At 41.1% G+C, this 26,478-nt stretch overlaps 1 protein-coding gene across 4 annotated transcripts in view; it reads left to right on the plus strand.

Moving 5' to 3' along the window:
- Window positions 1–26,478, plus strand: part of C2cd3 (C2 domain containing 3 centriole elongation regulator) — a 106,232-nt gene that overhangs the window by 30,363 nt on the left and 49,391 nt on the right. For 3 of the 4 annotated variants that reach the window (XR_005283484.1, XM_038313627.1, XM_038313628.1), the window contains exons 9-16: window positions 8,628–8,779; window positions 9,553–9,774; window positions 10,434–10,546; window positions 13,799–13,917; window positions 17,299–17,421; window positions 20,549–21,037; window positions 22,637–22,788; window positions 24,969–25,215. Coding sequence is in view for 3 of the 4 variants with exons in the window: in XM_038313627.1 (XP_038169555.1) it covers window positions 8,628–8,779; window positions 9,553–9,774; window positions 10,434–10,546; window positions 13,799–13,917; window positions 17,299–17,421; window positions 20,549–21,037; window positions 22,637–22,788; window positions 24,969–25,215 (1,617 nt within the window). In the remaining variant the exon portion in view is untranslated. The remainder of the gene's footprint in view (window positions 1–8,627; window positions 8,780–9,552; window positions 9,775–10,433; window positions 10,547–13,798; window positions 13,918–17,298; window positions 17,422–20,548; window positions 21,038–22,636; window positions 22,789–24,968; window positions 25,216–26,478) is intronic. The other variant, XM_038313629.1, reaches the window with a different exon arrangement.

Here is a 26,478-nt window from a genome sequence, read left to right on the forward strand (position 1 = left end):
TTTTTGTCTTAGTGACAGTGTCCTTTGCTTTACAGAAGCTGCTCAGCTTCAGGAGGTCCCATTTATTCAATGTTGCCCTTAATGTCTGTGCTGCTGGGGCTATACGTAGGAAGCGGTCTCCTGTGCCCAGATGTTGTAGAGTACTTCCCACTTTCTCCTCTAACAGGTTCAGTGTGTTCAGATTGATATTGAGGTCTTTAATCCATTTGGACTTGAGTTTTGTGCATGGTGATAGACACGGATCTGCTTTCATTCTTCTACAGGTTGACATCCAGTTATGCCAGCACCATTTGTTGAAGATGCTTTCTTTCTTCCATTGTGTGCTTTTAGCTCCTTTATCAAAAATCAGGTGTTCATAGATTTGTGGGTTAAGATCTGGGTCTTCTATTCGATTCCATTGGTCGACTTCTCTATTTTTATGCCAATACCAAGCTGTTTTCAATACTGTAGCTCTGTAATAGAGTTTGAAGTCAGGGATGGTAATGCCTCCAGAAGTTCCTTTATTGTATAAGATTGTTTTGGCTATCCTGGGTTTCTTGTTCTTCCATATAAAGTTGATTATTGTCTTCTCAAGATCTGTGAAGGATTTTGATGGGATCTTTAAGGGGATTGCATTAAATCTATAGATTGCCTTTGGTAGTATTGCCATTTTTACTATGTTGATCCTCCCAATCCAAGAGCAAGGGAGATCCTTCCATTTTCTGGTGTCCTCTTCAATTTCTTTCTTCAAAGACTTAAAGTTCTTGTCAAATAGGTCTTTCACTTCCTTGGTTAGAGTTACCCCAAGATATTTTATGCTATTTGTGGCTATCGTGAATGGTGACGCTTCTCTGATTTCTTTCTCTGCTTCCTTATCCTTTGTATATAGGAGGGCGACTGATTTTTTGGAGTTGATATTGTATCCTGCCACACTACTAAAGGAGTTTATCAGCTGTAGGAGTTCTTTGGTGGAGTTTTTCGGGTCGCTTATGTACACTATCATATCATCAGCAAATAATGAAAGTTTAACTTCTTCCTTTCCAATTCGAATCCCCTTGATCCCCTTGTTTTGTCTTATTGCTATTGCTAGAACTTCAAGTACTATATTGAAGAGATAAGGAGAGAGTGGACAGCCTTGTCGCGTTCCTGAATTTAGTGGTATGGCCTTGAGTTTCTCTCCATTTAATTTGATGTTAGCTGTCGGCTTGCTGTAAATAGCCTTTATTATATTTAGGAATGACTCCCGTATCTCTAATCTCTCCAAGACCTTTATCATAAAGGGGTGCTGAATTTTGTCAAATGCTTTTTCTGCATCTAATGAGATGATCATATGGTTTTTATCCTTCAGTTTATTTATATGATGGATTACATTGATAGATTTTCGTATGTTGAACCAGCCCTGCATCTCTGGGATGAAGCCTACTTGATCATAGTGGATAATTTTTCTAATGTGTTCTTGGATTCTGTTTGCCAGTATTTTATTGAGAATTTTTGCATCGATGTTCATAAGTGAGATTGGCCTGTAATTCTCTTTCTTGGTTGAGTCTTTGTGTGGTTTAGGTATCAGGGTAATTGTAGCTTCATAAAAGGAATTTGGCAATGACTGTTCTGTTTCTATATTATGAAACACCTTAAGGAGTATAGGTATTAGGTCTTCTTGGAAGTTCTGGTAGAATTCTGCATTGAACCCATCAGGTCCTGGGCTCTTTTTGGTAGAGAGGTTTCTGATAACAGTTTCTAATTCTTCGCGACTAACAGGACTATTTAGAGCATTTACCTGGTCCTGGTTTAACTTTGGTATATGGTACTTATCTAAAAAAGTGTCCATTTCTTTTACATTTTCCAGTTTTGTGGCATACAGGCTTTTGTAGTAAGATCTAATGATTCTCTGAATTTCCTCTGTGTCTGTGGTTATGTCCCCTTTTTCATTTCTGATCTTATTAATTTGTGTGTTCTCTCTCTGCCGTTTGATTAGTTTGGCTAGGGGTTTGTCAATCTTGTTGATTTTCTCCAAGAACCAGCTTTTTGTTTCATTGATTCTTTGGATTGTTTTCTGTGTTTCTATTTTGTTGATTTCTGCCCTCAGTTTGATAATTTCCAGTCTTCTACTCCTCCTAGGTGAGTCTGCTTCTTTCTTTTCTAAAGCTTTCAGGTGTGCTGTTAAGTCTCCAATGTGTGCTTTCTCCGTTTTTTTTAAGTGGGCACTTAGTGCTATGAATTTTCCTCTTAGCACTGCTTTCATAGTGTCCCATAAGTTTGAGTATGTTGTGTCTTTATTTTCATTATATTCAAGAAAGACTTTAATTTCTTTCTTTATTTCTTCCTTGACCCAGGTGTGGTTCAGTAGTTGACTGTTCAGTTTCCATGAGTTTGTAGGCTTTCTGGGGGTAGCATTGTTGTTGAATTCTAATTTTAATCCATGGTGATCCGATAAGATGCAGGTGGTTACTGATATGTTTTTGTAACTGTGGAAGTTTGCTTTGTTACCGAGTATGTGGTCAATTTTCGAAAAGGTTCCATGAGCCGCAGAGAAGAAGGTATATTCTTTCCTGTTTGGGTGGAATGTTCTATAGATGTCTGTTAAGTCCATTTGGTTCATTACCTCTATTAAGTCTCTTAATTCTCTGTTAGGTTTCTGTCGAATTGACCTGTCCATTGGTGAAAGAGGAGTGTTGAAGTCTCCCACTATCAGTGTGTTTGGTTTGATGGCTGCCTTGAGTTCTAGTAATGTTTCTTTTATATAAGTGGGTGCTTTTGTATTAGGGGCATAGATATTCAGGATTGAGACTTCATTCTGATAGATTTTTCCTGTAATGAGTATAAAGTGTCCCTTTCCATCTCTTCTGATTGATTTTACTTTGAAGTCAACTTTGTTAGAAATCAGTATGGCCACACCCGCTTGTTTCTTAGGTCCATTTGCTTGATAGACCTTTTCCCAACCCTTTACTCTGAGTAGATGTCTGTCTTTGTGGTCGAGGTGTGTTTCTTGTAAACAGCAGAATGTTGGATCCTGTTTTTGTATCCAATCTCTTAGCCGGTGCCTTTTTATAGGTGAATTGAGTCCATTGATATTAAGTGATATTAATGACCAGTGGATGTTAACTCCGGTTGTCATTTTTTATTTGGTAGTAGAGATTGTGTGTTTCCTTTCTTTGAGATGTGCTGGTGAAGGGTCACTAGATGTCTGAGTTATTTTGGGCAATGTTGGACTCCTTTGATTGTGAATTTCCTTCTATTACTTTCTGTAAGGCTGGATTTGTGGCTATGTATTGTTTAAATTTGTTTTTATCCTGGAATATTTTGTTTTCTCCATTTATAGTGAATGAAAGCTTGGCTGGGTATAGTAATCTGGGCTTGCATCCATGGTCTCTTAGTTTCTGCAAAACATCTATCCAGGACCTTCTGGCTTTCATGGTTTCCATAGAGAAGTCAGGTGTTAGTCTGATAGGTTTTCCTTTATATGTTACTTGACCTTTTTCCTTTGCAGCTCTTAATATTCTTTCTTTATTCTGTATGTTTTGTGTTTTGATTATAATATGGCGGGGGGATTTTTTTTTTTTTGATCCAGTCTATTTGGTGTTCTGTAAGCTTCTTGAACCTTAATAGGAATATCTTTCTTTAGGTTTGGGAAGTTTTCTTCTATAATTTTATTAAATATATTTTCTGGGCCATTGAGCTGTAATTCTTCTCCTTCTTCTATGCCTATTATTCTTAGGTTTGGTCTTTTTATTGTGTCCCAGATTTCCTGAATGTTTTGTGATGAGAATTTGTTGGATTTGCTGTTTTCTTTGATCATTGCGTTTACTTTCTCTATGGTATCTTCAGAATCTGAGATTCTTTCTTCTATCTCTTGTATTCTGTTGGTTATGCTTGTTTCTGTAGTCTCTGTTCGTTTACATAGATTTTCCATATCCGACTGGCCCTCGGATTGTGTTTTCTTCCTTGCCTCCATTTCAGTTTTCAAGTCTTGCACTGTTTCCCTTATCTGTTTGATTGTTTTTTCTTGGTTTCCTAGGATATCATTTACGGATTTACTCAATTCTTCAAACTTTTTGTTATTCTTCTCGTCCATTTCCTTAAGGGAGTTTTTCACCTCCTGTTTAAGGGACTCTATTACTTTCATAAAGTCAATTTTTTCTACTTCTTCTTGATTAGTGTGTTCAAGTCCTCCTGTTATAACTTCGTTGGGTTCTGGTGCTTTCATATTGTTTTTCAGATTGTTGGAGGAATTCTTGCATTGGCGCCTGCCCATTTCTTCCTCTGAATAATCCCCTTTGGGTCTTCTTTGAGAAGTTCAATTCCCCCCAATGAATTCAATTCACTCACCCCAATGAATGATGGATCCTCTGGCAGACTGTCAGGTCTCCTTGCAGGCCAAGTGGCTCGCTGACAAAGGGCCTGCCTTGCTGGGGGCAGGCTAATGAAGGAGGGGACCTCCCACCGGCCTGGGTGCACTCAATTCCAGGACCCCGGCGTCCAAACAGGCTGAGCTGTGGGATTTTGTGGCCCCAAAGATGGGAGGATGAGGCGGGGTAGGGGGTTCTGGGTGCAAGCTGGGAAGGGACCACGCATGAGGATTTTATTAATTCTGTCATGACAGGGTCTTTCAGGATTCGAGAGGCCAGAAAAACCCAGAATGACTGGTACAAGCGATTTTTAAAGGAAAAAGCCACAGAAACAAGGGAGGAGTCTGGGGGTTGTTCTTTAACTATTATGATTGGCTTATTCAAAAGGACTGTTACCAATAATTGGCTGGAGAGCAGTTGCCAGATCAGATGAGTTAAGAGGAAACATCTGAGGGTCACCTTGCCCCTTTCTCAGGGACTGAATCAAAACACCAGGAACTGAGTCAACACCTAAGGGCTATCTTGCCCCTATTCAATAATTTGAGTTCTATTTGGAGAACATTCACAAGGACTCATGGGGATGGGAAGTTCCCAACATTTTAGTACATGCAAGTGTAGTTGTTAGGTCCTTGGTTCCCAGGGGAGGAGGGAGCACTACTGCTGAGAGACCTCAAAATTGGCCTCAGAGTTGTCAGAAATGTAGAGTTCTACAGTAGTAAGTTGGGGAGGGATGCCAAAGTTGAGACAAAATGGGGAAAATTACATGATATTGTCAAGCAGGAGCATAAGCAGGCATAAAAGGTCTTAAGATACTTGAGAGTTTTGAAAGGCAGAGAAATGGGCTGTCTTTAAAGCAACTTGGTGAGGAAAAGACTTATTTCAGCTTACAGCTCACAACTTACATCTTCTGTCACTGAGGGACATCAGGGCAGGAACTCAAACAGGGACGATGGAGGAATACCACTTCCTGGCTTGTTTCTCATGGTTCCTTCAGCCTGCCTTTTTATACAACCTAGAACCACCTTCAAGGGGTGGCCTGAGCCCTCCCACTTCAATCATTAATCAGGAAAATGCCCCATAGGCCAATCATAGAAGAACTGACCAGCACATGAGTATAGAAAGGGCCTTTGTAGGAAACAAAATGGATATTGGAAATAGACTTTTTTTTCCTGTGAGGTGCTGGTGATTAAACCTAGGGCTTTGTGTGTGTGAGGCAAGTGCTATAGTCCAAGTCCGAGAAAAGTGTGTTTAAGTACTGCAAGGAACCCAATTAAGTAAATGAGAATTTCGAGAGAATAGGGAATTTAGCACTGGCCTAATGTATGCAAGGCCTTGAGTTTGAGCCCCAACACTGGGAGGAAAATTAGTTTGTAGAATAGACTGGCACACTGTGGCCAGACTGAGAGGTGAAAATGACAGGTTTTAACCAATGGGGAGCAGAATTAGAGGGCAAGCAATCCAGAGCAGAAACAAAGCTTCTGAGGTCTTGAGAGAGGAGAGAGAAACAGTAAAAGGTGGATGTAGCATCAAGAGAAAGAGAGTCTAGCTGTTAGGATCCCAGCACTTCCTGCCTCAGCCGTCATCGCAGGTAATGCGTTCCATGTGGGATGAGGAAGAAAGGGTCTCTCTGCTTCACACTTACTTAACCAGTGTCCTGTGTGCTAAAGCCTTTACATGTTGTTCTTCCATTAATCTTGAACTGTGCCAGATGTTTTCAGTTCATTACTTCAGTTTAATTCTTTAACTAGACCCATGAAACAGTATTTTCTCTGTCTTACATACCATGAAAAACGGCTTAAATAGTTAAATACAAGGAATTTAAATACTTAGAAGTTAAATACAAGGAAGCTGGCCTGTGGTGATACACACCTGTAATCCCAGCACTTGGGAGTCTGCGGCAGGATCCAGGTTCTAGGCCTGCCTGGTTAAAAAGCAAATTCAAGGCTGCATAGTCAGGCTCGGCTTTTTTTTTTTTTTTTTTTTTTTTTTTTTTGATTTTTTGAGACGGGGTTTCTCTACAGCTTTAGAGCCTGTCCTGGAGCTAGCTCTTGTAGACCAGGCTGGGTCTCGAACTCACAGAGATCCGCCTGCCTCTGCCTCCCGAGTGCTGGGATTAAAGGCGTGCGCCACCACCGCCCGGCCAGGCTCGGCTTTAAAAGTAAAAATATTGTAAACTATTGAGTGGCAGAACTGGAACCCTTGCCCGGACCTTCTGGCAGCATACCTGTGTTCTTTTGCTGTCCCGTTCTTTGAACTCCACCCGGCTTCCCTCGCTCGTCTTCCTGTTTGGCCTTTACTCACCGGCTCTCCACGCTGGCATTTCACCCCCTCCTCCCCCTCCCCAACACCTCAGCTGCTCTTGCACCTCCTTACTTCCTCCTTCTGATCCTTCTGTGTGAATGTGGAACTGTTTTTAGCCACCTAGTAAGCTGCATTCTTCAAAGGCCATCTATGAGGAAACCATCCTGACTCTCCCAAGAAGAATGTCCTATACATGACCTTTATTGTGCTTCTTTGGTGCAATTCTTCATAAACAGGTGTGTGTACCATTGTTATTAACCATACAGCAAAGACAATGAATAAATGAATGTTCGAAGGGCACTAAATAATCCCCCCATGGTATGTGAGCAGAATAACTTCAGAAAGTGTTGATGCAGACAGTGAACCAGTTGATTGTGAATCATCAAGAAGATCAGGGATCTTCATGTTCTGCTCCAAAGACAATGTTTGACATTCTGATATTGAGTAGTAAATCATCACCGCTTAGAAATGCATGCAGCGTTATTGTTCTTTGGTTCGGATTCCTGGAATTCCAAGCCCAATTTAACAACCCAATTTGTATTTGCCCTAATTTATTTTAACCTATAAATCTACTTAGATTTTGTGTTGTTGGGAGCCACTTGTTCGTTTCCTGGCTTCCCAGACTCCTGAAATAATCACACAGAAACTGTATTATTTATAATACTGTTTTGCCAATAACTTCAGCATATTGCTAGCTATTCTTATATTCTAAACTAGCTTATCTCCATTAATCTATGCATCACCACGAGGTCGTGACCTACCAACAAAGTTTTGGTAGGCTGCAGAGGCGTGCCCCCACCCCCCCACCTAGCTCTATTCTGCTAAGCCACTGGCCAAAACAGATTTATTCATTAACCAATAAAAGCAACACATAGACAAAAGGACTTCCCACACCAGATTTTGGTTGTCTTTTATCTGACCATTTTTATAATGTTTGTTTTGTTTTGAGTCAGAATCCTATTGTGTATCCCTGGCTGGCCTGAAACTCACTATATAGACCAGCCTGGCCTTGAGATCCACCTACCTTTGCCTCCCAAGTGCTAGAAAGGTGTCTTTTACTATGCCCGGCTTCTGTATTAATTTTGAAAAGTAGCCATCAAAGGAAAACCTATGATCAAAAAGCTTTCTACTTTGATCTTTGAGTAAATTTGTCCTCCTTTGTCCTCCTTATCATGGGTCAACAAACTATCTACCTAAAAATGCTGAAGATGGAATGGGAGGAGACAGACTTGAGTAACACATTGTGAACACATTGTGTGTTAGATACTGTGTACCCTTTACAGTCGGAAGCCACATAGTCATAATGCCACCTCCTCTGTTTACTTTGCATTTTGTAATACAAGAGGCCAATTTAATCAGTTACAGTAGATGCCTTTTCTCGAAAATAAAATTAAGGGGGTTTTTCAACTGATTTCTTTTTGAAGGCAATTTGTGAAATAGTCATTAATTTTTCAAAGCAAATTTAAAAACAGAATGAATAATTTAGTGCATGGATAATGGGGTCAGTGACAGTCTTTGCACCCAGCTAGGTAACATTGTAACAACCATTCTGCCTCAAACTATGGTAGAAAGACAGACTTCAAAAATCATGGAAATCAAAATGTAGGTCCCCCCCCCCCTTATAGCTGGAAATCACAAACAGACTTCCTGGTGTTTTCTACCTGTAAAGACAAGACAAGGCACCCGGTAGGAACATGCTACTTAGCTACATGTGCAACTCCTAACACAATGCTGAACACAGCCAACAGTTAGTGCAGTGGTCTCCCTGAGCACTTTCCTGTCTTCTTGTTTACCCAGAATGGATTTAGAGCTTATCTTTGAACTGCAGATTGTTCTTGTATAGCCAGGATCAAGATGGAATATATCCCTGCTGCCATTTATCTCTTTAACAGAATGGTGTTTTTGAAAAGAAATTACTGCTTGCTTTGGGAGAAACAGTGTAACTGCTTCCCCTGAAGTTAGTGTCTTTCAATGCCATGCCTTCTGTTTATCTTCCCCTAGAAATCTGAAGTCAGCGCCAGTGACTTCCTCAGTGAAGATGAGAGCATGGGACCTTCTAAAACAGTGAACCAGTCAAAAGCCTCTGGCAGATCTAAGGTGGTAGGGTCAAGTGAGCGCAAGCTGAAGACGATGGCAGCTGAAAAGAAAAGCAGGTGAGCCTCATGAATGCTGAACGCAGGCTAAAGCGGAGCAGGAGCATTGTCGCAAGGGAAATAGCCTGGATTTGGCCAAGCCTGCAGATGTGCTTAAGTTATGGCAGCTCAGCAGGCAGAGACAGGTGGATTTCTGTGAGTTCAAAGCCAACCAGGTCTACGTATTGAGTCCTAGGATACCCAGAACTACATAGAGAAACCCTGTCTCAAAAATTAAAAATAAATAAATAAAACAATAAAAGGTGATGCTTGACAAGATGAGTTATGAAGAAAGAGGAATAGCGGGTGGTGGTATGTCTGCTGTGGTCATCCCTGTTTGGAAAATGTGGAGAGCACACAAAATTACATGGTAATGAGGTTAGAGTAGTGGGTAAACTAGAAGTTACGCTTCCCTTCTAGAAAAATCTAATTCTGTAACACCCATTCCTATACTTGTATGGATATAAATCTTTCAGTTAAAGAATATTTTTACATAATTTTAGATGAGAACCAGATCTGATCATAAATGCTGTTTCCAATCCCAGCATGGAAGTTAGAGGCAGGAGAATGGGGGAGACAGTGTTCAGGCCAGCGTGGACTACATAGTGAGACATGGGGGGACAGTGTTCAGGCCAGCGTGGACTACATAGTGAGATATTGTCTCAGAGTAAAACGTAGAGCTGTTCCTACTTATCTTTGGAAAGAATACTCACTGCTTGACCTCCTTCCTCCTGTGCAACTGGATTGTTCCCAGTGGGTCTCTTACTTATGCCTACCTGTCTGTGAACTTACAGAAGTGTGGTTGACGAACAAGTGCTCTCAAGAATTCCAGGACATACCCCAGCGACGTCACTGAGTGTGGACAGACTGGCACTTCTGGGTAGAATACATTCCGTCCGAATCATCATTGAAACAATGGGCGTCCCTCCAGATAGTCCCCATGTGACACCAAACAGAAAAAGCTTTGCCGGGAAACCACCAAAGCCAGCAGCAGCAACAGCAGCAGCAAGAAAGCGGTAATCTAAATAAGAAAGCTAAATGGTTCTTGGGGGAAATGTGGCTGATAATAGGAAGGGTGTAACTGCTTACGATTTCTTTTCATGTACATTTTCAATCGATAAATTGATTCGAAGTTCCCAAGAATGAGGGTAAATTTAGATTAAAGAAAGCTGGGGTAGATGACATTTTTTCAGCCCTTACAGTTACAGCAAAAGAGCACCTAAGATGGTTATCTGTAGCATAACACCTCAGAGGCCAGAGAGATCATTTACGTTGGAAGCACTGTGGGCGCTCTCAGAAACAAGCTCCATCCCTCCTGGCAGGTGGTAGAAGACTCGAAGAGTGAGCTCTGAGCGACCTCTGAAGCCATGCAGTCCTGGAATAGGAACTTCAAAGATAGAGAGGCAGAAAATAAATCTACTTTTTGTTTGGTTTGGTTTTAGATTTTTTTCCTTTTTATGTATATGGGTGATTTGCCTGTATGTGTACCACATGTATGTGTGGTGCTCAGGGAGGTCAGAAGGGAGGAGAGCACTGGATTCCCTGGCACTGGACTCCTGTGGGTGCTGGGAACCTAAGCTGGGTCCACTGCAAGAGCAACAGATTCTCTTAACTGCTGAGCCACCTTTCTAGCCCTTATTTTGTTTGTTTTTAATCAGTTTTTTTTTTCTTCTAGCACTTTCTTTGTGGAGTATCACTTTCCTGTGGGCTTTTCCAGAAGTGGACTGGGAAAGACAGCTTTGATCACTGAGGTCGTGCGACTTGCCTCCAGTAAAGTCGCAGATGGAGGTAAAACATGAGCTAGTTTTCTGCTGATCGCTGCCTCTGACCAGACTGCTAGAATTAGAAGTGTGTGCTGCCACCCATGGCTTGGTTTTTGCTTTTACAATGGTCTCACTATGTAGACTAGACTGACCTGAAACTTTAAGTCATCCTACCGTCGCTTCCCAAGTGCTGGGATTTCAGGAGTGTGCCACATGCCTAGCTGTAGAAGGCACTGTTTATAGTAATGTCTTAGGATTACTATTGCTGTGATAAAACACCATGACCAAAAGAAGTTGTGGGGAAAGGGTTTATTTGGCTTATATGTCTACATCTTAGTCCATCGTCAAAGGAAGTCAGGACAGGAACTCAAACTGGGCAGGAACCTGGAAAGGAGCTCATGCAGAGGTGGCTTGCTCCCCAAGGCTTGCTCAGCCTGCCTTTTTGTAGAGCTGAGGACCACCTGCCAGGAGGGAACCCACCTACAATGGACTGGGCTTGCCCCATCATTCACTAATTAAGAAATGACTTACAGGCCTGCCTGTTACAGCCCTGTCGTACTGAGTACCTTCTCAGTTAAGGGTCCCTCCTGTCCAGTGACTATAACTTATATTAAGTTGACATAAAACTAGTCAGCACAAGTGTAAAATGTTTTGTTTTTTATGTAGTTGATTTTATCTAATTTTTCTAATTTTTTTTTGGTTTTTTGTTTTATTTTGGGTTTTTTTGTTTTTTGTTTTTTTTGAGACAGGGTTTCTCTGTAACTTTTGGGACCTATCCTGAAACTAGCTCTTGTAGACCGGGCTGTCCTTGAACTCACAGAGATCTGCCTGCTTCTATTGGGATTAAAGGCGTGCGCCACCACCGCCCGGCTTATTTTTTCTTTTGTTGCATGTACTTTTGATATTGTCTTTTATTTTATTTTTGTTGTAAATATTCAAACACCAAAAACATGTTACTGTAGCCTAATATTATAGATGCTTTTATTTTTTTTTTTTTTTTTTTTTTTTGGTTTTTTTGAGACAGGGTTTCCCTGTAGTTTCTAGAGCCTGTCCTGGAACTAGCTCTTGTAGACCAGGCTGGCCTCGAACTCAGAGATCCGCCTGCCTCTGCCTCCCGAGTGCTGGGATTAAAGGCGTGTGCCACCACGGCCCAGTGCTTTTAACTTTTTTTAATTACATTTTTTGGAAATTTAATGTTGTATGGGAAGGTGGAAGTGAGGGGCAGCAGCGGGAATGGAAATCCAGCGCAACTGTTAGGAGTCGACTCTCTCCTTCTGGTGTGGGCTCCAGACCCTCTGAGCCGTCTGCTCGCCCAGCAGCTGCTTTGAAGAGTGGGTCCTCATTTTGATCCTATCAAACACTTCACTAATTGTATGATCTTAGCAAATCACTTTTTGTCTTTAGGCCTCCCTTACTAATAATATTGATTAGACTATGTAGCTCATTGTTGTAAAGGAGGCCACTAGTTTATTCCTGGCTGCTGAGCAGCTCAGACCCAAAATAATCACATAGAAACTATATTATTTACAACACTGCTTGGCCCATTAGCTCTAGCTTCTTTTTTTTTTTTTTTTTTTTTAAATATTTATTTATTATGTATACAATATTCTGTCTGTGTGTATGCCTGCACGCCAGAAGAGGGCACCAGACCCCATTACAGATGGTTGTGAGCCACCATGTGGTTGCTGGGAATTGAACTCAGGACCTTTGGAAGAGCAGGCAATGCTCTTAACCACTGAGCCATCTCTCCAGCCCCCTAGCTCTAGCTTCTTATTGGCTAACTCTTACACATTAGTTTAACCCATCTCCATTAATTTGTGTATCACCACAGGGCAGTGACTTACCTGCTAAAGTTCTGTCCTGCTCCGGTGGGGATACATACCTTCTCTCCAACTCCTCTTCCTTTCTCCCAGCATTCAGTTTAGTTTTCCCCTTCTAAGTTCTGCCCTATCAACAGGCCAAGGCAGTTTCTTTATTCACCAATGGTATTCACAGCATACAGAGGGGAATCCCAAATCAGTTATGATATCTTTCAACGCTAAAAACCTTTCTGAAAGGCATGGTTGACAATTTATACATATTTCTCCATTATTACATTCATTCTCTTAGCACCAATCAAGGCTTAAGAAGCAGAACTATGTGATTGATACAATAGCTGTGAGGAAATGTGCTTAGGTAGGAAGGAGCAATCTTAACACAGATTGTAGTAGAATTCAGTCTGTTCATTAAGAACTACTACTGTACCCAGAGTCTATTTGCCCCTCAGTTGACTTCCTAGTGCCCAGCAGAGGTATAAGTGTTATCCTTTTGACGTGTGTGGGTGAAGACCCACATTCTGCCCAAGAGTAATAAGAAGGCAAGAGTCAAGGACTGAGACTGCCGGGAATGAACAGAGAAGTAGGTCAGATCTGGTGATTTGAATGAATGAATGTTCAGTACCAGATTCTCTACATAACTCGGCTGTTGGTGAGTGTTCTGCAAACCTATTAAAGATGCTCAGAAGTGAATGACCTGTAACTGAAGTAATAGGACTGAAGTGAGCTCATCTTTGATTTGATGCTCAGATTTCTTATTTCCTAGATGAAGCTCCATTACCAATGACCACAAACTAAATACAACTGTCACTTCATCCTGTTTACAGTAGAGATTCCTGGCTATTCAGAAGGCCTCAACTCCACCGGATACGACTAACTAGCATTAGTTGATACTCATTCTGAATGACAGCCTGAATGTTTTGTCCGTTAGCCAGAAAATTTGCTTACTTTTATTATTGGAATTTTAAATATCGTTCTTCTATAAATTCATTTTCCTCTCATCTTCCCTTTAGTTAATCTCCTTTTTCTGTTGAGCCACTTACCTACCTGATTTTCAAAAACAGTCATGTTTGCTAGGCCATAGTAGCATACATCAAGCAAGCAGATCCCTGTGCAATCCAAGACAGCCAAGACTACAATAGTAAGACCTAATCTCAAAATAAATAAACATTTTAAAAATCACAGTGTCTTGGCCACAGTGAGATATATGGGTAAGTCTCCTTTTATATCCTGGTTCACGTTTGATGATCCTTTCTCATAGCAGATCTGAACAGTAGAACCCGTTTATCTTCTGCTGCTATACCCAGCTTTTTTTTCTTGTCTCTCCCTACAGCCTTTGATTTTATAAAGTCACACTGAATTCCTGAATGAACTTGAGAAGGGCAGGTGGAGTCAAAGCATGTGTTAATGGTGGCTGTGGTTGGTTGTGTGACATGTGACTGTTTACCTGTTCTCTTTCACAGTGGTGAAATTCCAGCAGCGATTTGTGTGTCCAATAGAGTTTGGTGGCCCGATGATAGAGCACTGGTGGAATTCTAACCTCACCTTCCAAATTTATGCAAAGAAAGCCCCACAGAAAAAGGTAATTTATTTGAGCTTTATACCAGGCATTTTCCTAGATAAACGAGATTTCTGGGTTCAAATAATACAAATGTTACTATGCCAAATACTCTCTGCCAATACACTGTCACATCTAACAATTACACCAGCTCTGTGAATTCAGTATTTTACCACCTTTGTTTCCTAGAAGCAGCTAAGTTCAGTGACGTGTCTGAGATTCCCACTCTAACAAGCAGAGCCAGAGCAGCATGCAAGTTCGTGGTCTGCTCTGGTTTGCTCTGGTTTTGTTTTTTGTTTGATTTTCTTTTTTATTTTTGAGACAGGGTTTCATTTATGTAACCCAGGCTGATCTTGAACTTGTGGCCCTCCCACCTCAGCCTTCTAAGTGCTAGGATTACAGGGGTGTGCTAACCACAACTGCCAGAGCCCATGTCCTCGACCTCCTGACTGTGCTTATAAACTGCAGTAGCGTGGTGGCAGAATCAGGATGGGTTGTTTTATATGAGCCTCAATTTGAAGTCCTCTTTCCTTGTTATGGGCAGAGTATCTAGAGTGCCCAGCCCACACCCAAATTAAGAAGATTGTAGGTAGTGTCTGATGAAATAGTTCCGGTTTATAAAGTTCACTTGTAAGAGACTCCTCGGAGATGAGTGACATAGTGGGAGCTTGATTGCTCCTGCAGTGACGAGCAGCCCGGATGGTGTAACTCCATCTTTGGTGTGAATAGGGTGAGTACACTTTTCTTTTGCTGTGGTGATTCCCGCACCCCAGAATATAAACAGTACAACCTCTTAGAAAAATAGTAAAACAGGAAAAAGAGAGGGGGGTAAAAAGAAATCACAAAATTGTTCAGCCATGAGAAAACTTCAACACAACCTCGGTTACATTTTAATATATTTATATTGCATTTCCCTAAACCTAGTTAATGGCTTTTTTCTAATTATAAAAGAAGTTTGAATTATTTTTAAAAATTTTAAAAATATTTTTCCATTTGAATACCACCCACCAAGAAGGCAAAATTTACTTATAACCTGGCACGGTGGTTCATGTCTTTAATTCCAACACTCCCGAGATAGAAGCAGATGGGATCCTGGGAGTTCAGAGTCAGCCTGGCTCTGAAGCAAGTTGTGTGTGTTTGTGTGTTTGTGTGTTTTACATTTAACATTTGTGTTTTACTTTTCATTATTTTTAGTGTGTGTGTGTGTTACTGAGGATTGAACCTAAGACCTCAAAAATGGTTGCCAAATTCTCTATAACTGAGCCCCAGACATCTTTTTACTTTTTATCTTGATCAGATTACCAGGCTGGCCTTGAACTCACTGTGGTCCAGGGAGACACTGAGCTTTCTGTTCTTCCTCAGCCTCTTAAATAGCTGCGATTACAGACCCTGCTGATGTGACTTCCAACTGAGCCCGATATGTTACAAAATGTTGAATGTATCTTTTGTTTGTTGGGTTTTTTTTAATATTGTGTCATGGGTTTTTTTAAAAAATTTATTTTTCTTTTAATAAAATAGTTTCCCACATAATTTTATGTTTAGGGAATTATATGTTCATATTTATATAAGCCTCCATGGGGCTGTCTTATGGGTGTCTGATCTCCTCTTCCAAGTGGTCTTATATCCCTGATTACTGAAAAAATGGAGGGTTGGGTCTGGGCTGTGGTCTTGCCCAGTGACTGCCTAAAAAACGCCACCTTTTATGTGAGTTTTTCCATAGTGCTGGATTGGTTCGATCCTGTAATTAGACTGGAGAGAAATTATCTACAGTTCTAGCCCATAGCTTCTCCAACACTTTATAACAGTAGGCCAGAGTGGATGTAAATGGCGTTCTTGAATATGGAGGGGAGCCCTTAATTAGGATTTTCCCCATGCTGGGACGCAGCGGAGACATCGGTGGTGTTGGGCTGTTACAGTAAATGTTGCTTCTTTCATATTTTCCATTGCCCTTGTGTTTTGAGCTGAGTTCGATCAAGTGTGGGGACAGCCTGCCTCCATGCAGCTGTTACCCAAGCCAGTAAGGGAGTGTTCCCTCTGGGTATATCTAAAATTTATTCAAGACCTTCAAATTTATTATTCAACTTTTAACAAACATAACAAGTGTTGCTCGTATTACTGTAAGCTTTTAGTGAGCTGGCAATGGTGGCACATGCCTGTGATCCCAGCAGATGGGAGGCAGAGGCAAGTCCAGGACAGACCCTATCTAAAAACAGCAAAATAAAATCATCTGTGAGCTGATAGCTCTTTGGTGGGCCTGTCATACAGCTAATGGCTGTACTAAAATTAACTTGTTATATGTTAGGCCAGTGGTTATCAACCTTCCTAATGCTGTGACCTTTAGTACAGTGTTGTGGTGACCCTTGCCGTAAAATTATTTCATTATTACTTCAAAACTGTGATTTTGCTACTGTTAGGAATTGTAATGTAAATATTTGGTATGTGACACCCACCCCGCAATGGGTCGTGACCTACAGGTTGAGAACCACTGCATTAGATATTTAGTTGTTTCTAGTTATTAACTACTTTTAACACATGCAATTTGTGTATAGTTTTTAATATGTTGTTATTTTTCTAGTGTAAATTCCAGAAATGGAATCACTGGAGCAAAAAATACAAAGCTCCTCATAGTAACTGCCCAATCTCCTGTATGAAAACATGTTGACGGTTTATTTTCCAGCCTGTTCATATGACAGCTTTGTCTCAATAGCATATTGTGTGTGACTTCCTCAGTCTTACAACATTAGTCAAAGAATCTTATTGTACAAAAACTAAATTTTAATAGAGAAAGATGCTTTTTGTGGCTTATAAAATCATCTGTAATCTGTATTTTCTAGGGGAAATTAATAAAATCCAAAAGGGAAAGTAAAAACTGGCAGGATATGGTGTTGACTGAGGTTTCTGTCCCGCCCAGTCCCACAGCCGTTAAGTCCCAAAGAATCACACAGATGTCTACGTTAATTATAAACTGGCCTATTAGCACAGGCTTCTTATTAAGTCGTATAACTTATATTAGCCCTTAATTCTTGCCTGTGTTAGCTACATGCCTTGGTACCTTTTTCAGCGAGGCTGTCACGTCTTACTTGCTCTGTGTCTGGCGTCCTCTGTGTCTGCAGACTGAGCTTTGCTTTTTCCAGAATTTTCCTGTACTCATTGCCCTGCCTCTACTTCCTCTCTGGTTGTCCCGCCTATACTTCCTGCCTAGCAAGCAGCATCTTAATGAAAAATAGTACAAGTGATAGGATCAAAGACCATTGTCCCCAGCAATATGGTAGCATTATTGGTCACATCACAGTGGAGCTTTGTGCTTCATAAAGCACTATTCTCTCACAAGCCACCATAAGCTGTCACTTCAGTTAAAGTCCCCCATGGCTCCTTCTTAAGCTTTTTCTTTCCTTATCCTATCAGCCAGAAGCCGTTGGATCTGCATCTCTTCCTTTGCGAGCTGTCATTCAGTCGGAGCTGCTTTCTTTCAGTAACCAGCTTCCAGTGCAGCAGGACCATGGCTCGTCTGCACTTGGCCCCCTCCAGGTATGTGGGTGTACATACAGAAAGACACGGCTGTCTCCTGAGCACAATGTAGCTGCAAACAGGGAAAGGGGGCTTCTGTTGAAGAGCAAGAGTGCCTGGAAGGCAGTAAGTAGTACAGTAATGCCTGGGAGGAAGCAGGAGATGGGCAGACGAGCCCTCTCTGAGGCGCCGATGTCTGAGGTGATAGCTGAAGAAAAAGAGAAGAAAGTAAAAGCACATATAAAAGCCCTAAGGGTTGTTGCCGTGGGATAGCAAGCAAGAGTCAAATGGTAGAAAATAGAGTTATACACACTGCTAAGAATGAAATTCAGATCCTTTTAGGTCAAGGCAGGGTTTAAATTTTGGCCTTGTGACCCCAGGAAAAGATGCCAAAACATGAGAATGACATCTTATTTTCATTTAAAATATTGCTATGTAGGGAGTGACAGGGAAATAAAAACACTGCAGCATTGGCTCTGAGAAGACGCTGGGTGCCTGCTGGCGTGAGAAAGGGTCCTTGCCCAGTGTTAGCAGTTTAAAGATGTCTCGGGTAGCAGGATTTGAATATGTGAATTCCATACAGCTTTGTATGGTATCACATTAGCTCTTCTGACTGTGTAGCCCAGGCTGGCCTGGAGCTCACTATGTAGTACAAGCCTCCATTCAAACCTGCGTCCTCCTGCCTGTTGGCCTCCTAAACACTGACCACCATTCCCAACTCTAGTTTTTCAGATTTTGAAATTTCCATACTCACGCCCTAAAATATTCTCTTTGTTCCTAATGGCCCAAAGGATAAAGACCAAGGCTTCAGTGTATTACCTTCTTCGTGCCTCACTGCCAGGAGCCAAGTCAGTCAAATCCAATACAGGCATATCTAGCCCATGCCCAACAAGTACAGGATCCAACACAAAACGATAAACTTCCTTAAAACATTAGTAAACTTAAACATGGGAGGCTCTGTTTGTCTGTTGTTTGTGTTTGCATTGTGTCTGTTACTCCTCTGTATGATTCTCAGTCATGATCCTATAGATGACAACCCCGTGGTGTTGGGGAAAGGTTGGACATGAATCACTGAAGTGCCTCGCTGGTTCGTGCCACCCCACCTTGTTTCTGAGACAGCGCTGCCCATGTAGCTCAGGTCGACCTGGAGCTGATCATCCTCATCCTGCTTGGTCCATTCTCGGATACAAGTTCAAAGTCTTCAAAGGATAATAAATCGGATCAGTGAGCTTGAAATTGTTTCTGTCCTTGCCCTACACCAGTGATTCTCAACCTGTGGATCATGACCCCTTCACAGAGGTCACAGATCACATATATATCCTGCATATCAGATATTTACATTACAGTTCATAACAGTAGCAAAATTACAGTTATGAAGTAGCAATGAAAATAATTTATGGTGTAGGGCCACCACACCATGAGGAACTGTGTTAAAGGGAGGGTTGAGAACCACTGCAGTACATGGTGGGAACTGAGAAGTATTAGACAAGATTGACACTTGACAAAGAGAAAGAGCTTGGCTATGGAAAACAAATTTCAGAGAAAAGCAATATGCAATTCATTCTTCTATTAACTAGTGACCACTTCTGTTCTTCCCAATCATTTCTTATCCTGCTGCCTCTGCTTGTTTTTTTTTTTTTTGGGAGGCAGGGTCTCATTGTAGCTGGCTTGGAACTCACTCACCCCCCCCCCCCCACTTTCTCTTCTCCCTCCATACCTGCATAAATATGTAGTGTAAATGTACACACATGAACATTTTCTGAGCTTTTTTTTTTTTTTTTTTTTTTTTTTTTGGTTTTTCGAGACAGGGTTTCCCTGTAGTTTCTAGAGCCTGTCCTGGAACTAGCTCTTGTAGACCAGGCTGGCCTCGAACTCAGAGATCCGCCTGCCTCTGCCTCCCGAGTGCTGGGATTAAAGGCGTGCGCCACCACCGCCAGGCTTTCTGAACTATTTGAGAATAAGTTACATCAAACCTGTTCCTATCTAAGTCCCTTCATGTGGATTCCATGTATTTCCTGAAAAGAATATCATATCATACATAGTATTTGAGTTTAAAAAAATCAGCTTAACATGAGTGATATATTCTATCTACAATCTATACTAATTTTACCATTTGTGTCAATACTTTTTTCCTTTATAGTAGTTTTCTAACGTTTTTATTTCTTTCCAATTCCTTTTGAACTGAAAGTTCTTTAGCCCTTCCTATTTTAATATTTTAGTAATTTTTAAGATAAGCCAGTTATTTATTCTGTAGACTGCCCCTCTACTGGTTTACCTAAATATTTTTTATTTTGTTTCATTTTTTGAAAGAGGCCTTCATTATATAGTCTGAAATTCTCTATCCTTTACTTCAGCCTTCCCAAGTCCAGGAATGACAGGTGTGCTCTAACTAACTCAGCGCCTCATTCATGGTTTTAAGATAATTATAAAATGGCAGTTTCTTTTCTGTTGTTTTTGAGATAGGGTCTCACTATATAGGCCTGGTTGTCCTGGAACTCACTATGTAGACTAGGCTGACCTCGAACTCACAAGGGGTCTGCCTGCCTCTGCTTCTCAAGTGCTGGGCCTAAAAGGGTATGCCACAACACCTGGCATAAAATGGTGATTTCTGGCTTCATGTTCCTTGTGCTTTATATTTTTATTTTATCCAGTTTTGGGGGGGAAAAAGTGTGAAACTTGGAGCTTTATGCCCATTATGTACTTACTCTACCACAGAGCTATCCAGCTCTGAGCATTTATTGATTGACATATTCTGTATAATGGTAAAGAGGAGTTATAGTCCCTTACCAGGTTAATTTTGCATTAGTGTGAGCGGACAGATTCTTACCTTATTCACTAGGTTATATGATCTGTTGCTGTTACTAATTCTGACTTGGCCAATAGGAGCTTCTTCAGCTGGGGTCTGTGCCAATTATACGTGTCTCCATCCTTTTCTTAGCATTTCCTTATTTCTCTTACAAAATGATTTTACAGGTCATCATATATTGGTAAATAATCTGTCTGGCTCCTCTTAGTCTGGGAGGTTGACATATATGTGTGTTAGTGTTTGAGGATGGATGAATGTATTCTTAAGTTTGCTGTCAGCTCCAGAGTTCCGATTCTAATCCTACGAGACATTCTCACTGACTCTTCTCCTTTTGTCTTCTAGGTCACCATGGAGCTTGTTTTAGGCAACAAGGATTTCACTGGTGTCAGTGCTAAGTTAAGCAGCAGCACCCAACATACTCCACTTTCTGCTGCTACAAGTCCAGATACGGCACGAAAAACACTCCAGGATACAACCCGCACCCAAAACCCACAAAACTCAAATCAAATTCATGAGGAAACTGCAAGTAAAACACAAAATTTAGTGCTCCCCAACCCGAAGTCAGCAAACCCTGTATCCTCAAATTGTCCAGACATCATGACTGTGCCGCACCACAGTTTAGTACATCAAACCAGTGGGTCAAGCAAAGAAAGTGCCTTACTATTACATGTGCTGTTGATGGTGCCAGATGGGAAAGGCTTTGTTTCTGGAGAGCCGGAAAAACCACTACCGTGCAATGTGTACTTAAAGTGCAAGCTCTTCCGCACAGAGGAAGTCACCACGTCTGCTATCTCGTGGGGCACGGCACAGCCTATCTTTAATTTTTCTCAGGTAGCTTTGTATGTTTCCTGTCCATTTGTGGTTTGTGGGGGCAGGAGACAGATGTCTCTTAAGTGTACTCTGCATACTGGAAGAAGCTTTGGTAGCTGTCTGGTATGTAGGAGTGTTGTTGCCCAAAGTTTTGATCTCTGCTTGTTTCTGTTGTCTCTGTTTGCCCAAGTTCTAGATTCTCTTCCTCTCTGCTTCTTTTAAAAGTATCAGGTAAAATCCTCAACTCCCCAGCTTTCTCATGTCTCTAAGTTCTTCAGTTTTTTAGTTATGTATTTCCTCTCATTTATTCTCTATTTTAATATCCATCTCTTGATTCTTCTGTATAATTTAGTTCTTTAGTGCTGATGCCTTTTTTTTTAATGACACTAATGATTGAACCTAAGACCTTGTGCATGTTAGGCAAGTCCTACACCACTGAGCTACACTCACAGCAAGGCACTCTGGTTTTTTTCCTGACTTAACAGCTGATCACTTTCAGTCTTAAGACCAAGAGAAAACCTAGCTTACCTTCCTTGGGAAGGGTTGAGTACCTTTGGCAGGCAGCCCTCCATTGGGAAAAGGTGGAGGCTGCAGCACACTCCCCTTTCTTCTTCTCTAGCTTTAAGTATTAGGCTTCCACAATTAGAATTCTAGTCTCTCTGTTCTCCTATGGACACATGGATTCCCACAGCTTCATCTTCATTCTGTGAAGGTAACTTCCAAATCGATACTTCTGTGTAAGTCAGACATTTCCCTCCAGGGTCAGCTCTCTGATTGTTGGCTGGACATCAGCACCTGGGTGTGTCTATAGCACCTTTACACTAGCATTGCCTAGCCTGTATCAGATATTCTGTAAGAATGTGCAAATAAGAATTCAAAGATGTCCTATCACTTGGGATCCTTCAAATTGGTGGCCTCTTGCCGTTACTGTTAATTTAATGGAGCTACTCTTAACTGTTAATCCATAGTTCAACTACCGGCTAGCTTTATCTAGAATAATTTTAAATGAAAAATCCAGATGAATAGCTGGCTTTGCTATTTGTTATGACACATGTTAAACAGAGGAGGTTTTTGGGTTTTTATTTGTTAAGTGTTGTCTAGGCACTGGATTGGCAACCCTTTGGTACTCTTGATAAGAACGTGCAGTTTTCTTGCAGAGGATCTGAGTTTGGTTCCCGGCACCCACATTAGGCAGCTCACAATAGCCTATAACTTCCAGGCCTCCAGCCTCCATGCATATACCCAAACACCGACAATACACACATGCACTTAATTAAAAATAACATGTCTTCCAGCAGGATTTAAAAGTGATCGCTTTACCTGAGGAAAGGTTGGGTGAGTTTGGTAGGCACCATATTTGACATGCCTGACAAACTTGTTCTGTGTCCCTTCATGGACCCTGACATCAGAGAGAACCCCTACTGGTTGGTAGCTGTCTTTTGTATGTGTTAGCCTCTTACAGTAGACTGTGTTTCTGTGAGGATACAGACTGGATTGTATTTTAATATCTTCAGCATAGTACTGTGTGTGCTCATGGGCTTTCAGTCAACACTTGTTGAGTAAAAGTACTAATTAATTGTTTCAGTGATGGAAATTCTTTTTCCTGATTGTTCTCCCCAGGTGATTCCGGTTTCACTGTCTTCCAGATACCTGGAAAGACTTAAGAACAATGTGATGATAATTGAAACTTGGAACAAGGTGCGGAGCCCAGGACAGGACAAGCTGCTCGGGCTGGTGAAACTCCCTCTCCATCAGTTTTACATGTCATTCAAGTAAATAGGAGTACTCTTTATTCTTCATCTCTAACTTCATATAGACTGTAAAGCTGACACACAGATCCTACTTCTCTCCCGTTCGGGAGTTTGTTAAGAGCCTTAGGACTTTAAAGCATTTGACTTCATAGCAACCTCTGATGCATGTGTAAAGAGTGACTAGAAATTCAGAGGAATTATGTGTTACATACATTGTAAGAGTAGAACCAGGCTTATAACTAGATAGCCTGGCCCTAGGGTCCACTCTACTCAAAAGCTCTACTGCCAGAGTTAGCCTTCCAGCTAATAGTTGACTTCTCCATCCTGAAATGTCAATGTGGTTCGTAGCAACTGTTCTCAAGATTTCTGTAACAAGTTAACAAGTTGAGATTTGCTAACTATATGTATATCTTTTTAATAACTAGTAAAACCCTGATTAACTTGGTTATTTTTAATCTACAAACTTCCTTTTCTGTTTGATTCAAAGGGCAGATTTTTAATTGCTCTAGCACTAAGCATGGCTCTGTTGTAAATTTTACAGTTGACACTTTCATGTGCAGTATCTCACACGAGCTTCAGGGTAACCTCATGAAGTATTATCATGGTCCTTATTTTACAAGTGAAGAAAGTTGTCCTGTAACTTTGAGAGTTCATTGTCTCTGGCTTCTTTTCCCTCATCTCTAAAATGAGTGTGATACTGGGTCCACTTTCTCACTTGAGGAGCAGTCGTGAGGATCTTGTGAGAAAATGCATGCATTTGCCTTGCAGGAATAGATAAGTATTTATGATGGTAACTTTGAACATAACAAGGCTGAGGAATACCGCTGAAACCAAGGGTGTCAGTATCTGTTCTAGCCTTTCAGCTCTCTACGACCACTGCTAATACACACACACACACACACACACACACACACACATCACCTCTTTTTGTTGTGAAATTCATCTGATCTGTTATCCTCCCTTCGCTTCCCTTCTTATCCCAGTAGATACCATCCTTTGCTGATCAAGTACAAAACAGTAGTAGCTACCAATTACTGAGCATTTACGGTGTACCAAGTACCTTAGTTGACTTTTTATGAGTTGTCTCAGTTTAGTCCTAACAACTCTTTTATAGAAGTCTCATAGCCTATATTTTACAAATAAGAAATCTGGCTGTAAAAAGTTAAATTGCTGATTTAAGCCTATATAGCAAGTAAGTGACAGCACCAAGAGCCAGCCTGGTAAAAGAAAATTATTTGGGTTTAGAATCAGATAGTTCAGGACTGGAGGTATAACTCAGTGGTAGAACAGTGTGATAATAAATAAGGGGCTTGGGAGGTAACTCAGCTGGCACAGTGCTTGCTGCAAAGGCATGAGGACCTGAATTCTATTCCCAGTACCATTGCATGCGTCTGTAAACCCAGCACTGTGTGGGTAGAAGCAGGAGAATCCTGGAGCTTCCTGGAGCTTCCGGCATTCTTTGCCGGATTGGTGCTTCAGGTTCAGTAAGCGACCTTATCTCAAAATAATATCAATCAAGGAAAAACTTGACAACAATCTCCAGTTCCATGTGCACATACAGACATATGTGCACGCTCCCAAGCTACATGTGCACATACATAAATTAGCTAAAACCAAAAAATAATCAGAAGAGTCAGTAGTTGAATCCCAGTTCAACTTGAATCCCTGCTGGCTGTGTAGCCTTAGCTAAGTTACTTAACCTTTTGAATAAGATTTTCTTACTTGTTAATAATGGTTAATACCAACTTTTGCAGTGTAAATGGGTTAAAAACACTATGAAATGCTTAATGCTTCTGTGTGGTTAATGATTAGTAGATATCATTGGTACTGTTATCCAGATCTTACCTTTCAGACTGTGAGATCTACCTTTCTTAGTTGACCACATGGACTGTATAAAATATATAAAATAGTGAAAATTCAGCAAGTTCCCTCTGAAGTACTGTTCCATTGCAGACGGTGGACTTGGCACCACCATGGCACAAAGATAACCTGGATTAATTCCTAGCACTGTATTTACTGCAGACCGAATTTTCCTGCCTTGTAATTTTAGTTTGGTTACTAACAGAATCATATTTTTTAAAGCACTAATTTATTTTTCTGGTTATCAATCCATTTCTGACAAACTGAGAAAATGAGCCAATAAGCAAGTATGACATGACTGATAGTTGCTATTTGTTCATTCACAATGTCTTACTCCCTAGAGATCCCAAGATTTCTCGCCTGCTGCTTGATGCCAGGTACCCAGTTGTTGCTGTCGACAACTATATGCCTGTGATTGATGTGTTCTCAGGCCACCAAAATGGGAGCCTTCGAGTCTTTTTAGCCATGGGTTCTTCAGATCAGATAATGATGCTACAAAGATTAAAGAATGAAGAAGGAACATTCCCTCCCTTCAGCCCTAGGCCAGCCCATTTCCTGGACCAACCACCTGTAGCATCTGTTCCTATGGTAATGACCTAACATTATGGTTCATAGAAAACTGTCTCATTTTCTCATACACATTTTAGTGAAACCATTACCCAGTAAAAGGCTCCAGTAAACAGTATAACTTGCACTTACTTTATACTTACTTGTACTTAATTTTGTATGGGGAAGGTATGTGTGTGCATGCTCACATTATTTGTGTAAGTGCATGTGTGTAAGTGCCAGTACTTAAACTCAGGTGTCATTCTTCAGGAGCCCTCCTTTCAGGCGTGTGTGTGTGTGGTATATATGTATTTGGGTATGTGCACATGTGTGTGCAGGTGGGGGCCAGAGGCCAGCACTGACTGTTCTCTATTGCTCTGTCTTAATTTTTAATAATATTTTCATCTTATATGTAAGATGTTTCAATTGTATATACATATACATTTATGTACCATGTGTTTGTGCCTGGTGCCAGAAAAGGGCATCAGACTTGAGCTGGAGTTACAGATATTGTGAGCTGTTGTAAGGGTGTGCAGATCAAACTCTGGAAGAGCATCCACTTCTCCTAACTACTGAGCCATCATTCCAGCCCTCTCTGCCTCTTTAGCACTTGGGTTACAACCACAGCCCACCACACTAAGCCCTTTCCTCAGTCCCACAAGTGCTTGTTTTAAATCAGAAGAGTCATTGGTATTCTTCTCTTATATTTTAAATGGTCTTTATATCACTCTTAGCTCATTGAATTTATAAACAAAACCTAGGATTAGAAATACTGTTCATTGATAAAGAACTAACCTAGTATGCTGAGTATGTAGCTCAATTGATAGAGTGCTTGCCTAGCATTCATGAACCCTGTGTTTTGTCACCAGGACTGCACAAAGCCAAGTATCCATCATCCCAGCACTTGGAAGGTAAAGGCAGGAGACTCAAACACTCAGAGATATCCTTGGCTATCTCTGAGTAAGTTCAAGGCCAACATGGGCTGCATGAACATTTGTCTTAAAACACAGACACACACACACACACACACACACACACACACTGAAGACTTGGAACCAGAGAGATTGTTCAGTGGTTAAGAGCACTTGCTGCTCTTGCAGAAGTCCCAGGTTCAGTTCCCAGCATGTACATCAGACAGCTCATTACTCCCATAACTCCATTTCTAGGGGATCCAACACACTGTAGACATGTGGTGTACATACATATACTTAGATACACAAACATACACATAAAATATAAACAAATCTTTAATAACTTACCTAATGTGTAAAGACTCTGGTTTTGGTCTCAGTACCCCCCCCCCAA

Source organism: Arvicola amphibius, chromosome 12, assembly GCF_903992535.2.
Source record: "Arvicola amphibius chromosome 12, mArvAmp1.2, whole genome shotgun sequence".
In the NCBI taxonomy this organism is placed as follows: domain Eukaryota; kingdom Metazoa; phylum Chordata; class Mammalia; order Rodentia; family Cricetidae; genus Arvicola; species Arvicola amphibius.